Source organism: Lithobates pipiens, unplaced genomic scaffold (genome assembly GCF_037356315.1).
Source record: "Lithobates pipiens isolate NorthernLeopardFrog02 unplaced genomic scaffold, aLitPip1_a1.2 Scaffold_19, whole genome shotgun sequence".
NCBI lineage: Eukaryota > Metazoa > Chordata > Amphibia > Anura > Ranidae > Lithobates > Lithobates pipiens.
In genome coordinates this window covers 226489463-226506879 of record NW_027507764.1, presented here as the reverse complement: position 1 = coordinate 226506879, position 17417 = coordinate 226489463, and the positions used below count along the sequence as shown (strand labels likewise).

The following is a 17417-nucleotide window of genomic DNA, read 5'->3' as shown; positions in this document are numbered from 1 at the left end:
TGCCGATATTGTTGGTACATGTCCCTCTGCCCAGGCTAGTATGTAGTTCACCTCCTTCAGAGCTGAACGACTCCTGGCACCGCCTTGGTAGTTTACATAGGCCACTGCCGTGGCACTGTCAGACTGAATCCTGATGGGGCACTCCTGAAGCTACACCATCCAGGACTGCAGGGCCAGACTTGCTACCTGTAATTCCAGGATCTTGATGAGCAGGGTCTGCTCTGCCCCTGACCATTTCCTCTGACCTGTGAGATCTTCTTGGGTCACTCCCCAGCCTGAGAGACTGGCATCTAGTCAGTCCTCTAAGTTACTGGGAGAAAGTATTTTCCCTTTTGCAGGTTCTGATCCTACAACCAGTTTAGGCTTAAGCATGCCTGAGGAGATAAGTACATTGGATAATCCAGAGCTTTTCTTCCTCTGTTCCAAGCCAACAAGATGTCTTGTTTTAAAGGCCTTGAATGGAACTGTGCATAGGGGCACTGCCTCGGAGGATACCATCCCCCTAGAAGACTCAAAGCCAAATGGAGGGTTGTCTGGTGCTCCTTACGGCTGGCAAGAATACTCTTGGTTTAGAATAAGACCTAAATCTCTTAGCCTCGAGACCAGCTCAAAGTCTGACTTTTTAGTATTTATGATCCAGGCTAAGCTTTTCAAACACCTCACTGTGTATATTATGCTCTGTTCTAGAGCCTGTACTGCATGATCTGAGCAGCAGGTCATCCAGATATCCAAGCATCAGGATCCCTTGGGCCCTTAAAAGACCTTTGTGAACACCCAGGAAGCTGGAGCAAGCGCGAAGGGTAGAGACACAAACTGAAAATGACGTTCCTCTACTGCAAAATGTAGGAACCTCTAATGTGGCTGAAAGAAAGGTACATACAAGTATGCGTCCTTTATATCGATGGAGGCTAAAAAGTCTCCCCTCTGGATTGACGTTACTACTGAGCGGACAGACTCCATCCGAAAGGACTGCATCAATAGATGCTTGTTCAGGGACCTTGGGTCCCAGTTTGGTTTCTGAACCATAAACAGGTTTGAGTAAAATCCTGTGCCCCTTTCGAACACAGGAACCTCTACAAGATACAGGTGTCCAGCCTTCAGCCAGCTTGACTGATTGTTACAATCACTGGGACACCCCACAATAGTAAAATAAAAAAAGTGTTTTACTTACCTGCCCAGGGCCACTTAGAAGCCAAGGGCCCAATCTTCCCCCTTCACGGCGGGTGCCTGTCACCTTGGACCTTCAAGGACTGGGTGCCCTTTCATGTTTAGGGTCCACTCCATTGGACCTGTACAGCCCCCTGCAGGAAATGCCTCAGGGCTGTAGTGTCCAGGATTTCCACTCTGCAGGGTCCAGCGCCCGATGGCCACGTTACAGGCAAAACCTTGCAGGATCTTGAGTCTTCTTTGTGAAGCTTGGGTACCATTTATTCAAGTATAAATGCCTGTGTCAAATGGATCCGATTGGGTCAGTCCTTTGCTTCATTTTTGGAACAGTTTGTGGGACTAGAGATCTGGAGCTTGGAAAGCTCAAAAACCGTGCCATCCACCTTGCAGACACTGGTAAACAAAAGTACTTCCTGTATGGGAGGGGTTATATAGGGGATCACTTCCTGTCTGAAGACCCATGGTATACCAGTGTCCAATCACCTAATGGAGTATAACCCAACAGGTAATCAATATTAGCCTGACTGTGTCCCATGATTTATGAAAAAGAAAAGGTCTTTAAAAACCAGGAGGATAATTTGTTACAATCACTAGTTACAGCTACATTGTGATATCTCAAAACAGCATAAGGCAAAATACCATATCTGATTGAAGCATTACTAATTATAGGGTCGCTAAACAAGATGACAATGTTTTTGAATTATGTTGGATTGTGATACATTTGAACACTTTTTGGCAAGCAGAATCTCCACATTTAAACCAACCAGAATTTCTCTCTGCACAAAGTTGCATGGCAGAATCGCCCCACTTGTGCATTGTATGCCGACAGAAAAACACACGGCTGTAAGGAACTCGCATATAAAGTTATAAGCGCAGGCAGAAAAACAGTAATTACAAGGCCACTAAGCAGTGGATATACAGTTGTGCTCATAAGTTTACATACCCTGGCAGAATTTATGATTTCTTGCCCATTTTTCAGGGAATATGAATGATAAACTTTTCACTCATGGTTAGCTTTTGGCTAAAGCCATTTGTTATCAACTGTGTTTACTCTTTAAATCATAACCACAACAAACTACCCCGATCAAAAAAGTTCACATACTCTGGTGATTTTGGCCTGATAACATGCACACAAGTTGACACAAAGGGGTTTGAATGGCTATAAAAAGGTAACCATCCTCACCTGTGATCTGATTGTAATGTGTGAGTATATAAAAAGGTCATTGAGTTTGGCTCGACAGACCCTTGCATCTTTCATCCAGTGCTGCACTGACGTTCCTGGATTCTGAGTCATGGGGAAAGCAAAAGAACTGTCAAAGCATCTGCGGGAAAAGGTAAGTAACTGTATAAAACAGGAAAGGGATATAAAAAGGTATTGAGAATGCAAATCAGCAGGGTTCAAACTAATCAAGAAGTGGAAAATTAGGGGTTCTGTTGAAACCAAACCATGGTCAGGTAGACCAACCAAAATGCCAGCCACAGCTGCTAGGAAAATTGTTTGGGATGCAAAGATAAACCCACCATTAACTTCAGGTGAAATGCAGGACTCTGAAAATGTGGTGTGGCCGTTTCAATATGCACAATAAGGAGGCACTTGAAGAAAGATGGGCTGCATGGTCAAGTTGCCAGAAGAAAGTCATTACTAGGCAAATGCCACAAAGTATCTTGCTTACAATACGCCTCAAACCTTCTGGCACCAAGTCATTTGGAGTGATGAGACCAAAAGGAGCTTTTTGGCCACAATCATAATAACACTACATTTGGAGAGGAAACAAGGCCTATATGAAAAAGGTACACCATGCCTACTGTGAAACAGATGGATCGCTGATGTTTTGGTGATGTGAGCTAAAAAAAAGGCACAGGAAATTTGGTCATAATTGATGGCAAGATGAATTCAGTATGTCATCAAAAAATACTGGAGGAACATTTGCATTCATCTGCGAGGAAGCTGCGCATGGGACGTACGTGGACATTTTAACATGACAATGATCCAAAACACAAGGCCAAGTCGACCTGTCATTGGCCATCTCAGCCTCCTGACCTCAATATTGATCATTGAGCTACTTCGGGGAGATCTCTCCAATGTGCAGTTCATGCAAGACAGCCCAAGAATTTACAGGAACAGGAGGCTTTTTGCCAAGAAGATTGGGCAGCTTTACCATCCAAGATAACGAGCCTCATCCACAAATACCACAGAAGACTTCAAGCTGTCATTGATGTTAAAAGGGGCAATACTTGGTATTAATAACTGGGGTATGTAAACGTTCGATCAGGGTCATTCGAGTAGTCTGTTGGGTTGATAAAAAAAAAATATATATATATATAATAGATAAAAACACGATTGATAATAAATGGCTTCAGCCAAACACTAACCATGAGTGAAAGAAGGGCGTTTTATCATTCATATTCTCTGAAAAATTGTCAAGTAATCAAATTCTGCAAGGGTATGTAAACTTGTGAGCACAACTGTAAATGAATTTTTGAAAAGAGGGGAATTTTGACTTGCCTGCAAACTCCATAGAGTCAAGGCCGACTTTAATCCAGGAAAAAAGGGCCAGCTGCCCAGGGCCCAGTTATTGTGGGGCCCGAAACAGCCTCTTGAGCCCCCTCCAGTGTTGCCATAGATCCGATATTCTGCTCGCCAGTGTGACACAGCTGCAGTCCTACCTCCTGCTGACAATAGTGGTTAGTTGCTAGGATCACCCAGAGTCTAGCAACAAACCACACAGCTAACTCAGACTCTGCATTCAGTGAAGAGTGAAACTTTCTCCTGCAGACCTGGCTGCTGCCACACCCGGGCCCCCCCTGCAGCTGTCAGTGGTGGTTGGTTGCTAGGACATTGATTACTGAGCATCTAGCAACCAACCACATGGTTTGTCCGGCTCTGCAACCCCCCCCCACCCCCCCCCCGACAATGTTCAATGGAGGAGCATGGGAATGCCCGACTGTCCTTCCACCCCTTTGTTAACTGGAGCATGGGGCTTCTCCCTCCAGACCTGGCTGCTGCCAGTGCCAGCTCAGTGAACTCAAGGAAAAGCTCAGATTTTGGGGGGCTCTCTGGCGACCCCCAAGGCAAGGAGAGAGGGTCCTGCACTGGCCCTCAATATCCCCATCCTCCCAAGCACTGGCCCTCAATATCCCCATCCTCCCAAGCACTGGCCCTCAATATCCCCATCCTGCCCACAGCTCAGAAGACCAATGAGTGAGCAGTAATGTGTGGTAGCCTTTAGCAACTAATCAGTGAGCTGTAACGTCTAGCAACTAGTCAGTGAGTGGTAATGTTATGCTCTAACTTTTTACAACCAATTGCAATCACTGCCTGATCTGCTGCAGTTAAATTCAGTCTAGATGCCATTGTATGTCTCAGAAGGTGGGCAGCAAAATTGCATAGCAGGGGCCCAAAAAAAAAAAAAAAAAAAAAAGTATTTGCCCAGGGTCCAATCAATATTAAAGATGGCCCTGCATAGAGTCCAGGATAGGACATGGGCAACCAATTTATACACCGTGGGTTATAGGCTTGTACCTTCAGGTGATTGGACACTAAAGCTTAGAACCCCGTCCCCTTTAACCTTACCCCACTCCGCAAGTACTCAGTTTTGTAGCAAGCAATGTGAGGAGCTTTGAAGGAGGGGGGCCCGTTTCCTGTACTGTACACGCCAAGATACAGACTTTACAGGCAAGTCAAAATTCCTTTGATCTTAATCATTCAGTACACAACATGGGCAACTTATTCATACACATGTACCCAAGCAATGAATTGTCAAGGATTGGAGGACTTATTCCCAGCCGACAGACTAGTGTTGGTAAGAACTTTACAATTGTATGGAAGGAAAGATTTTCCCACTGTTATTGAAGTGGTGATCCACAAGGACTTTGGGAGGATAGAAGCATGGGTAAGGGCCTGCTTCTCTGCAGGCAGACAAGGTTTAGTTGGAGTATTCATGAACTGAATTGAGCAAAGGGTACTGCCTCAAAAAGAGGCCACCTTTAGGCCCAGAACCCAAGCTAAATTTGACAATAAGTTGATCATCCAGCTAAGGCTTTTTTTGGACATTTGTAAGAATTGTGAGGGAGATGGATCCTTCAGGAGGTAGTCTTGATAGACTGTCACATAGGTGTTGAGTTCTGAGAAGGACAAGCAAAGATCTTTGTGAACACAGTGGTAACAGAACAAACCAAAAGGCAATGCGACAAAATTGGAGTGGTTGTCTGCTACTACAAAGAACAGAAACCGAGTGAGGTGGGTAAAAAAAAAAAAAAAAACAACATGTAGATAAGCATCTTTGATGTTCACAGATACCGAGAGTTTCCCTGGTCTCAGAGAAGTACAGACCTTGCAGATTCTATACAAAAATTTTGGAATGTGAAAACATTTGAGAAACTTCAAGTCCAGGATAGGATAGATACCCCTGTTGGGCTTTGGTAACAAACATGTTTGAGTATAATCCCAGTGTTGTGGTGGTACTGGTAAAATGACTCCGAGACAAGAGGCGGCACATAGTTTCCTGCAAATTGTACTGCCCTTGGCCTGTTCTTGGCTGATCTGGAAGCAGAAACTGGTGGCAGAGTGTTGAACTCTAATTGAAATCACATCTGGGAGGTCTGTTACCCAGAGATGCAAACTGCATGAGATGTCCCCCCCACTTAAGAGTCAGGGCACCCTTGCACTGTGAGGGCTTTAGAGAGGACTTGGTGGCATTTTAGACAAGCCTTGTGCAGAAAGGAAGGGCTGAATGTAGGTTTTTATGCTGAAGTCTGTAGCACGAGGTGCTCTGCATTTTGAGGACCTTGGAGCTCGAGAGATTTTTTTGATCATGTTGCTTGTCCTAGCCCAGTTAGCTGAATTTTGACACGCTGAAATAGCCACAAGAGCTGGTTTCAGGGCAGCGCCTTTTAGGTTAAAGAGTGCTTTGAAAATTTGTCTTAAATTTTCTGTTTGCAGAATCTTTAAAAAGGCAGAGCATCTTCAATGGGTACAGTGAGATGTTAGTTTAAGACAGATGGCAGGGGTCAACCACATAACTAGCCCACTTTTTTGCAAACTTTTTCCACTGGGTAGAGCGCAAAGATTTTTTGGGGAGTAAGAATCAGAAGATATAAAAATAAAATTAAACTAGTGAAGGTGGTTTTTCAGGGATGGAGAAAATGTCCATCACCCATAGCTATCAGGAACCTGAGGACATATGTAAGTGGGGTAAGGTTATAGGAGAGGCACCCCAAGGTGGCATGTTCTCAAAAGCTTGGAAGTGTCTAATCACCTGAAGGTAGGAGTCTAAACAATGGTGTATGAATAGGTTGCCCGTGCCTTGTACAGTACATTAGGCTATAAATATGTCATTTCGTGTCACTTTAATGTTGAAACTTGTGTTTCGGACTTTGACATCTGCCAACCTTTAACATGACTGGAATATAGAGTCAAAGCCTTATGGAGGAATTTTACACAAATGGTGCTGTAAATTGCATGCGCCAGGATAAAATGTGTTCTGGGGTAGAATAGAAAATGGTGTTTGGGGGCTGAAGGACCTTAGAGAACTGGCCTATTTTTTTACAAAACAAAAAAAAAAAAAATAGAGAAAAGAAAGCTATACCTTTGAGGTTCCTTTAGTAGAGCAATAAAGTCCAGATCTCCTCAGACAAATGAACAGTTTCTTCCATGACTTCTTTCCTACATCTTTAACATACAAGAAGCCTTGTATTTCTGGACAACTGTTGGCATTCAAAAAATTCTGTAAAACAAAAAAAATATTTGAATACAAAAGCTGGTGACAACCAGATGTTGAGTCCAATATTAGAATCAGCCCTTTTAACCCAAGCAGCTTAAAGTCTACAAAAAAGGTATGGAACACAATTACAAGGCCAGTCATAATTGGGTCTCTCTTCTAAATTAACAGTAAAGATAATGTTAGAGGCACTGAATACAAGTATGAGTTCTTACTCAAGTGCATAGGAATAAATGCACAGTCACCTGGCTGAGGAAGATTTGAGAAAAACACAGGCAATCTAGCCAGAGGCTGGATGATATAAGCACAACTACAAGCATCCTTGTCATGACCTTTTGTGCCTGAACACTTTTTTCATCTTTCTTAGGAAAGAAATGGGATTACTCAATTATGCATGCTGAAAGGTCTCTGCAACCAGTGCTTTCTATTGGTAATGGCTTGTTTTGATAAATGCTCAAAGCTTGGATTTGTTACATGTTAACCCCTTCATGCCCAAAACTAACACTTGTTGCTTACAAAAATCTATATTTTTTGCTAGAAAATTACCTAGAACCCCCAAATAGTGTTTTTTTTTTTAACAGAGCCTAGAGAATAAAAAGGAGATTGTTGCAATATTTTAATGTCACGCTGTATTTGCGCAGTGGTCTTTCAAATGCTTTTTTAGGATGAGTTACACTTTAAACGAATTAAAAACAAAAAACAGTAACGTTAGCCCAAGGTTTTGTATAATGTGAAAGATGTTATGCCGAGTAAATACCAAATATGTTAGGCTTTAAAAATTGTGCTTTTGTGGAATGGTGAAAAACTAAGGTACTTAATCTCCTTAGCCGAGGCTCATTTCTACAGTTTACACATTTAGTGTTAAAGAGATCTTGCTCTAGAATTATTGCTCCAACAATCGCAGCGATACCTCACATGTGATTTGAACACCGTTTACATTTGCAGGCGTGACTTATGCGTTTGTTTCTGCATGTAAAAACGGAAGGGCTGGGGCATAAAAAAAAAACCTGTTTTTAAATTTATTTGGATCGCTTTTATTGCTGTCACAAGGAATGTAAACATTCCTTGTGACAGTTAAGCACACAGTGCTCTTTATGGAGGAGTGGGGGTGGTCTATAAGACCCACATCCCCCCGTTGCACTTAAAAGCATTCAAAGGACCTAGTTTGGCTGTTTTGAATATTTTTTTATTTATTTTTTTTAAGTTTGGCACCTTTAAGGCTCAAATCAACAGGGAGCAGTACCAGGACATTGCTTCCGTGTTACTAGACCCGAGAACCGATAAAAGCTGATTCTGGCATTGTTTGGGTCACCAGCCGGCTGAGGTGTCGGCTGGTCTCCTGGGCCTCCCGGTGGGACGGGAGAGCTGTGAAAGGGGGCTGATTAGCAGCATTTGTTATTGCAAGAAAGCCAACTCAAAAAAAAAAGAAACATATGGTACTAGGGTGATGCCTGAAGCTCCAGGCATCACCTGCTACAACCCCTTGAATCTGAAGGCTGCATTTGTGCCAAGTCAGTGTGAAGGGGTTAAATGACAATCTATCTTTGGTTGGCTAGCCTTTTTAAACAACCTAAAACCAACTTGAAAGACCTTAAAATTGCATGTGCCCATAAAGAGCATAAAAAGAGCCTAAACCGTTTAGAGTAATGTAGATGCTCAAATTATTACTCTCCCACTGGAGTGTGCAACAATATGCAACATGTAGTTTTCATAGGCGCCCCCGACATGCATTTTATTAGTACCAAGCTTTCTTTAATGAGACCAGGGATCTAAAAGACCCGATGTGTCACCTGTCCTCTAATGAAACTAAGGTCAGAAAAAAGGCGAGGAGCGTGGCCGCATGTCGGCTCGGCTCCCTTCTCTCTACCCAGTGGCACCTGCCATGCTGGTCCCGGGATGCATGACGATATGCCACTTCTACCTGGAATACCTAGGACGCCACAGGCACATTAATGGGCAGCTGGGGTTTCATGAGACATGCGCCTCCAAGAGGAGGTCAGTGAGGGAGATGTGAACCTGAGGCTCCATAAGATTAGGGAGATCCCGCAGCAACAAAAAAGTTTTCGCACCGCTATGGACCCCCCCACACTCAGGGCACATGCAGCAAGAGACCACCCCCCAAGGACCCACTACCAGCCGGAGAAGGCCATATGTTTAGACCCAGTAGCCCATATATCTTGGAGGAAGAGGGCCTGGAAGCCCTGGCACGGCTGCCACCTGTCTCCAGTGTCATGTCAGACCAAGGGAAAATGGTCCTTGCGATGTAAGGGATCACACAAACATGGCCACCTGCCGGGAGGCCAAATCAAGGGGAAATAGCCACAGGAGTTTTTAACTGTGCCCTCTGGGACCACCCAACAGCAGGTACTGCACTCCACACCACATGAGCCCCCCCCCGGTAACATCCCCTGAGGGGGGATGGAGGGAAAAAAGCCCAGCTTACATGAGGTATTCTAAGTCTTTACTCCTGATTAGACAAAAACTGAATACCTAGAGAGCCAAGATTTCTGTTCCGCCTAGTCCTACAGAAGGTGATATAACACTATAGTCAGGATTAATGGAGCGCTGTGTCAGTCGAACTAAAGAGAAAAAGTTTTGCCTTTAGGTTCAATACCACTTTTATACCCAGGATGCATTATTACCTGCAATAAATCAGATTGGGGAATGCTACCGTTTGATTGTTGACACCAAGCAACCATCTGCTCTGGAAAGAAATTCTGAAAGAAAGGATTAAATGAATGTGTTATAATGATCCACATCAAGGCGCTATACATGGAAACAGGCGTGTATGCATACACAAATGTATTGTCATACAAGAGGCATTAAGAGCTATGACCACAATATACACATCTTTCAATGGTGAAAATAGTAATGGGCACAGTTTAAGGTTTTATAGAGTGGGATTGGGTTATAAGGGAATTCTCAAAAGGTTTGCCAGTAATTACCTGAAGGTACCAGCCTATAACAGTCTATGAATACTAAGCCTGTGTTCTGTACCGTTTTATTAAGTGAAACCTGTTTAAAGTGGTTGTAAAGGCTTTTTTTTAACCTTTTATCTATGCATGAAGGTAAAAAAGACAAAAACACAAATACTGAGCATCTGCCTCCCCAGACCACACCCCCAATACTTACCTCTAGATCCAGCGATGTCCACGAGAGCCTTGTTTCTCTGGGGACTCGTACTCCCAATTGGCTTTTGGCAGCTGCTGTCAATCACAGGCAGTGAGTCAATCAGGAGATGAGGGGGCAGGGCTGAGCCGCAGCGCCGTATTTAAATGGATACACAGAAGTGTTGGTTGGGAGCGTGCCTGCTTGGGGGCAAAGCTACTCGCTGTGGGGGCACCCGAGGATTCAGCCTCATCTGTGCAAAACCATTACACAGAGTAGGCAAGTGTAACGTGTTATTTTTAGAAAATAAAAGGCTTTAATATTACTTTCATTTCTCTCAAAGGAAACACAGTCCCATTGAAACTGAATAAGAGCAGTTCAATCTTAAACTACATGAGGGATTCATTACTGTTCAAGTGGTAAAGATGTGGCACTACCTGCCACAACCAGTGGAATCAGCAAATTAGATGCGTTTTTCAGCGAACCCAATATACAGGGATATGGAAACTGTTACACATAAAAGAACTAACAAAAGAGACAAATAAAAAAAAGGATACTTTAGATTTTCACTTTTAATTGCTCATCGAACCAATGTTCACAACTTTTCATTGCACCAGTATAAGCAAATCTGTATGTGTTGGTGTGACAAAAGAATTACATTTCTCTGGGTGTGTTCATTACAGAAAAATTTAACTTGGCACTTCAATCCACCAGACAGTGAGCTGTAGCAATGTTAAATACTTCAGAAAGTGAGGACAGTGCTTATATTGCAGTCAAGAGTCAATTTTTCTAGTGCAGATAGATAAAAGCCACCTAAATATTAATGGCTACACATCTTTTTTTTTAATGATCTACAGTATTTCATGGTTATGAAAGTAGTATCAAAAACTGATAAAAGCCGTATGAAGAATTATTCTACCATACAGGTTGACTAGTTCTTTGGAATGATGGCCACCGACTGGCAGAGATCGAACTTGCTTTTTGTGAAAGTTCTACAGATAGTAATCTGCCCAACTTCAAAGACACTGTTTGAGCCCTCAGACCTGCTGCGATACCTGCCCAGCAATAGTGTAGCAATTTGATTCTACTTTCCAAATCATAACACTCTCAAGGAGATTCAGCAAGTTGCAACTCCACTGAGGACACTCATTACTGATACCTAAAAGTAGAAACCAAAAATGTCTGACAGCATTGACTGTACTTTAGCCAATAGCAACCTTGCTATCGATTGGCAGTAAATTAGCACTCTATATAGTGCCTTGCGAAAGTATTCAACCCCCTTGGGTTTTTACCTATTTTGTTTCCTTACAGCCTTTAGTGCAATTTTTTTTTAATTTGAATTCTATGTGATGGATCAGAACACAATAGTCTAAGTAAAATTAGAAAAATAAAACTATTTTTCAGAAATAAAAAAAGTATATAATTATATTCACCCCCTTTGTTATGAAGCCCATAAAAAGCTCTGGTGCAACCAGTTACCTTCAGACGTCACATAATTAGTGAAATGTCCACCTGTGTGCAATCTAAGTGTCACATGATCTGTCATTACAAACACCTTTTTGAAAGGCGACAGAGGCTGCAACACCTGAGCAAGAGGCACCACTGCCATGAAGACCAAGGAACTCTCCAAGCAAGTCAGGGTTAGGCTATTATAAAAATATCCAAATCTGATGATCCCTAGGATCATCAGAAAATCTATCATAACCAAATTGAAAGAACATGGCACAACAGCAAACCTGCCAAGAGATGACCACACACCAAAACTCAGACCGGGCAAGGAGGGCATTAGAGAGGCAGCACAGAGACCTACGGTAACCCTGGAGGAGCTGTAGAGTTCCACAGCAGAGACTGGAGTATCTGTACATTGGATTACAATAAGCTGCACGCTCCATAGAGTTGGGCTTTATGGCAGAGTGGCCAGAAGAAAGCCATTACTTTCAGCAAAAAACAAAATGGCATGTTTTGGAGTTTGCGAAAAAGGCATGTAGGAGACTCCCAAAATGTACGGAGGGAATATATGGAAGGTACTCTGGTCTGATGAGACCAATTGAACTTTTTTGGCCAAAGAAAACACTATGTCTGGCGCAAAGTCAACACATTACATAAAGAACGCCATTCCCACAGTGAAACATGGTGGTGGCAACAGCATGCTATGGGAATGTTTTTCAGCATTCGGGACTGGGAAACTGGTCAGAGTTGAGGGAAAGATGGATGGTGCTAAATACAGGGATATTCTTGAGCAAAACCTGTACCACTCTGTATGATGAGGGTAGGACAGAGGTTCACCTTCAAGCAGGACAATGACCCCAAACAGTGCTAAAGCAACACTTGAGTTGTTTAAGGGGAACATGTAAATGTGTTGGCATGGTCTAGTCAAAGCCCAGACCTCAATCCAATAGAAAATCTGTCAGACTTAAAGATTGCTGTTCACAAGTGCAAACCATCCAACTTGAAGGAGCTGGAGCAGTTTTGCAAGGAGGAATGGGCAAAAATCCCAGTGGTAAGATGTGACCGGCTCATAGAGACTTATCCAAAGCAACTTGGAGCTGTGATGGCCACAAAAAGGCGGCTCTACAAAGTATTGCCTTATGAAGCAAACATACATCTTAAAAGTTGTGGGCATGTTCTGTAAATTAAATGATGCAAACAATCCATGTTCATTTCAGGTTGTGAGGCAACAAAACAAATGCCAAGGGGGTGAATACGTTTGAAAGGCACGGTATACTACCTGCATCAGCTATAACAAAAAAAAAAAAAAGTATATCTTCTGCAATGCTTATACCTACTCACCACAGGATTCTTGAAAAATTCATATTTTGCATAATTCTTTCTGAACAGAAATTTGCTTTCACTTGACATCATGGACTGGACTTGTACTACAAGTTCATGGTCTTCAAGGCATCTCTCTAGGGTAAAAAAAAAGACATAAATTATGAAGATTACATTTTCTTAGCATTTAATGAATTTGACAAAATAAAACTACTATTGGTTGTTGGGTATAATTATTAAAAAACTTTTTCAGGGTACATTTTGGCTAAAGAACACAAGTTATGGGGCAGTCCATCATCTAAAAGAAAAATTATTAAATGGGGAACTAGGACAAGCCAGTAGACTCCAGAAAATAAAAATGCTAACATCCTGTCATGCACACAAACAATATAAAACATTTAACTATTTTTGTGAGTTGATAAAAGTACAAAGATTTGACTAATCCAGACTTCTCTATTACAGCCTCACAACAGCCTATCTAGCAAGTATATCAATTACTTTCTTCAACTGATGTTTTGTGCCCTATTCATCTACTTGATAAACTGTCCATACCAATGGGAACCAGGCTACATCTGCCTATCCCTACATGTGTGCACCCCATAAATCCAAGCAGGCCTGATTCAAAAAGTTTACTTTCACATTCCTAAAAGGAGATCTATGGTCACAGCATACTCATTCTATCAAAAAAGTTAGTTTTGGCAATTCAACAGAAGACCACTTGAAAAATCTATTCATGTTGCGAGTGCCATCGGCCTACTGGCCATCTCTTCCCAACATCCTGGATTACCTGCATGCTTTGTAGCATCTACTCAGAAACTGAAAGTAAACAGCAAAGGACTATATATCCCACCAAGGTATCTTGCTGCCCGCAAGCAGCGATTCCTGTACTGCTTGTAGTTCAGAGGCAAGCTCTGCGAAATATGCAACAGTACCCACTGACGGCATAGTTAATGTGTCAGAACACAAGTAAATGTGGGGGGATCTCTACAAAAATTTGCAAAATTTCAAGACATTTCAATTCTTTCTAGCCTACTCCTATTTATCTGAAATACAATGTGGAAATTATAGATTTTCATATTTTGACCATAGATAAAGCAAATCCCTGGTCTAACTAGATATTTTTACAAAGGGGATGACGCAAGGGTAAAGTCCCAATCACTTTTACGGGACTCTAAAGCTGTGACCCCCCCCCCACCCCCAGATGTAAAGTGGTGGTTCTCTGACTCTAGCCCTAGACTGCAGTAAAGTACCATAACATTGACTGCAGAAAGTGATCAGCGAACCTCTTTTTTGATCCATTTGGGGAAACCCACATCTTAATCACATGCAAGGCGAGTGTGACCAGCTCTCAATGGAGCCGGTTCACACAAGTCTGGGGTGGCCACAGTCCGGATTGCAGAAGGGTCCTATCCATCTTTGGGTCTGGTTCAGGTGCAAATTTAGGTAAAAATGTACCTCAATTGCACCTGAACTGGTGAATAGGCAAACTCCGGACCCCGTGCTGTTGAACAGAGGCCACACATATGCAAACCCGGCCTTAGGTGGGCCAGAAGCGAATCAAGCAGGATCTATGCTTGATAGTGTTACCTTAGTAACATTGTACGCTGGGGAGGTGATCAGGATTTTCCTTTACATTCTATGATTGCTTATAATAGTAATGTTAGTTATAAGCAACCTTTTTATGAATGACATCCAGTCAGTGTGTACAATTGTGATGAGTGGCGATTGGCCATAGCTAATCACATGGTACAGATGGGCTGTGATTGGCCCTGTCTGTACCATGTGATCACAGATCAATACAATAGTACACATTGTTATGAATGGAAGGCATTTATTGTGAACAGTTGCCAAAGTGATGTGCTGCGATTAGTCACAATGATCACATGGTACCGGCAGTGGCCTGGTACACTGATCTGTCACCCACTGTGTCCTGTGAACACAGGTGGCAGATCGCACTGCAATGTTGCTCATGGGGCGTAATACTGCGAGATCAAAATGCCAGGACGGTACAAATACCCACTAATATTACCCCTTTTTGGAAAGTACAGTCCAAGGTATTTAAGAGGCGAGTTTTTGACGGTGTCATTTGTTATTTTCACAAGGTTTCCATTTTAACAAGTTATTTCTTAATCATTTCTTTCTACAATGCATACTTCATATTCCACCACAAAATGCATTTTGCCATTTCTAACACATCATGGGCATAGTTAGAATTAAATCCAAAAACATTCCGCTACCCCTCCTGAGTATGGTAATTTCACATGCAAGTTTTTCATAGCCTAGCCAGAGGGCCCAAAATCCAAGGAAGCACATTCTCCGGACAAATAATTCATCTACTTTCCTGACTACCCGTCACATTGAAGGCCCTGGAGCACCAGGACAGTAGAAACACCCACAAACCACATTTTGGAGAGTAAACACCTCAGGGTATTAAAGGAAGCATGGGAAGTCTTTAAGACTTCATTGTATTGCCACAAGTTTTTAGATTTTTCTTCTTTAACAAAAAGTAGTCAATTAAGCCATTTCTCATACAGCATGGGAATACTTCAAAATACACACAAAAAAAAAACATTATGCCACTTCACCTAGTACGGCGATACATGTGAGACTTTCACTGCTTAGACTGATTAGGTACCACACATTGCATCTTGTGCATCACAGACTATAAATTTGGGGGGGGGGGGGAGGGGTATGAAGGCCAAGTCCTACCCCACCATTGGTAAATTTGGGGCTCCTGCAACCTACGATTCCAGAGATGTGGGGCTCCTTGCGCAGCCTGTCAGAAGCCAAATACAGAGCAGCCACTTTAAATACAAGCTGACACTTTTTTGCAGACAGAGGATGAGCTCACAGTTTCTCTCACTTCTTGTCAGAGGCACTGAGCTCAATGAACAGCTTGGAATCTTGGACCAATGGTAAGGTACCATTGGTCCCAGCTGTCCAATAAAACATACTGCAGTGGAGGCACATGTCACTGCATTGCCATAGAAGGGGCATGTGTCTAAAAGACAAATGCTCCATTCCAGCCCAGTCCTCTTAACTACAAGCAAAGACGTGTTTATGGGTATAAGATTTACCCACAATGCCATGTTTTTCTCAGTTTGACCCCTTTCACACCGAGGCCCTTTACAGGTGCTATACCGCCTCTCCTACATCCAATGTGAAAGCCCAAGTGCTTTCACACTGGAGCGGTGCACTGGCAGGACTTCAAAAAAGGTCCTGCAAGCAGCATCTTTGAGGCACTTTAGGAGTGGTGTATACACTGCTCCTAGAGCTCCCCTATCCTTTGAAAGGAATTGACAGCAGCGCTTTTAACCCCTTTCTGGCTGCTGGGGGGGGGGTTAAAAGCGCCCCGCCAGCGTTCGTACGAGCACCGACGCTAGAGTTACCACCTCATCCCTTTAAAACCCAACACCTTTGAATTACTCCGGTTCTGAGGCCAAATTAAATGCAGATACACACAGATACATACGCAGAGTTTAATTACCACCTTAATCAGCCACAGAATCTGTGTAATTAATATGCATTCGGGTTTAAAGGGATGAGGTGGCAACCATAACTGACGCCCCCAATGTGAAAGGGCTTTTAAGAGGGAGAGTCTTTTGCGGCGGAAGAAAAAAAAAAAGTTACAAACTTTCTATATGTTATTTACTGTGAAATTACTGGTTGGAAGTTAAAACTTCAATAATTTGTCCATTAAGCCACCTGCTTAAATACAGATTTTGAAAATATAGTAAAAAATATAGTAAATTACCTTAAATAGATTTGTATATAACTTACTGTCATTAACCCCTTGCCATCCAGCCCTGACACTCCTCTCCTACATGTAAAAAATCTATTTTTGCTAGAAAAGGCCTCAGAACCCCCCAAACATCACGTCAACATGTCAAATGGTATTTGGACAGCATTTTAATGCTTTACAATTTTTTTAAAAATAAAAACAAAACAAAACAAAAAAAACAAAAAAAAACACCAACATTAGCCTGATTGTTTTCGTATAATGTGAAAGATGTTAGGCTAAGTAAATAGATATCCATCGTATCACACTTTAAAATGGTACCAAACCTCAGTACTTCTAAATCTCCATAGGCGACGCTCCAATAAAAAAAAAATTCTACAGGTTACATGCTTAGCGTTAGAGATCTAGTGCTAGGATTATTGCTCTCACTATTGCGGCGTATGTAACCTGTGTGTATCTGGCTCTGATACTAGCCAGTGCCTCACCAGCCACTGACCACACAGCATGTCCCTGGTATCTTGCAACAATGTAGTAAGTGGGATGTGCAGATGGGCCATTTAAGGGAGCAGGCAGAGGCACAATGAAACGTGTAAAGGATCAGACCAGGTAGGAGGCAGAAACACCCAGTGTTAGTACAGATGGCAGGCAGAGGCATCAGGGACATGGACTGTGGTGGCGGTGATTAAGACCAACATGACTGGGGTTGCAGCGATTAGGGACACAGCAGCGGTGATTAAAGATACTGACAGAAGTGGCATTTTACTGGTATGGCGGTGAACAGAAATAATGGCTGCCGGCACTGACCTACAGTGATAGCAGCCCAGTACTGTGATCGGTAATCGGCTTTGCAGAGCTGCATGCAGGGTGTGCGCACAAAGTGCAATTCTGGGAGGAAGCAAGAATACGTCCTTCTG

At 42.7% G+C, this 17417-nt stretch overlaps 1 protein-coding gene across 2 annotated transcripts in view; it reads right to left on the bottom strand.

The window, feature by feature from the left end:
* Positions 1-17417, bottom strand: part of GRB10 (growth factor receptor bound protein 10) — a 313951-nt gene that overhangs the window by 62767 nt on the left and 233767 nt on the right. For both annotated transcript variants that reach the window (XM_077491758.1, XM_077491759.1), the window contains 3 exons: positions 12786-12901; positions 9530-9604; positions 6756-6893 (listed from right to left, as the gene is read on the bottom strand). In XM_077491758.1, the coding sequence (XP_077347884.1) occupies positions 6756-6893; positions 9530-9604; positions 12786-12901 (329 nt within the window). The remainder of the gene's footprint in view (positions 1-6755; positions 6894-9529; positions 9605-12785; positions 12902-17417) is intronic.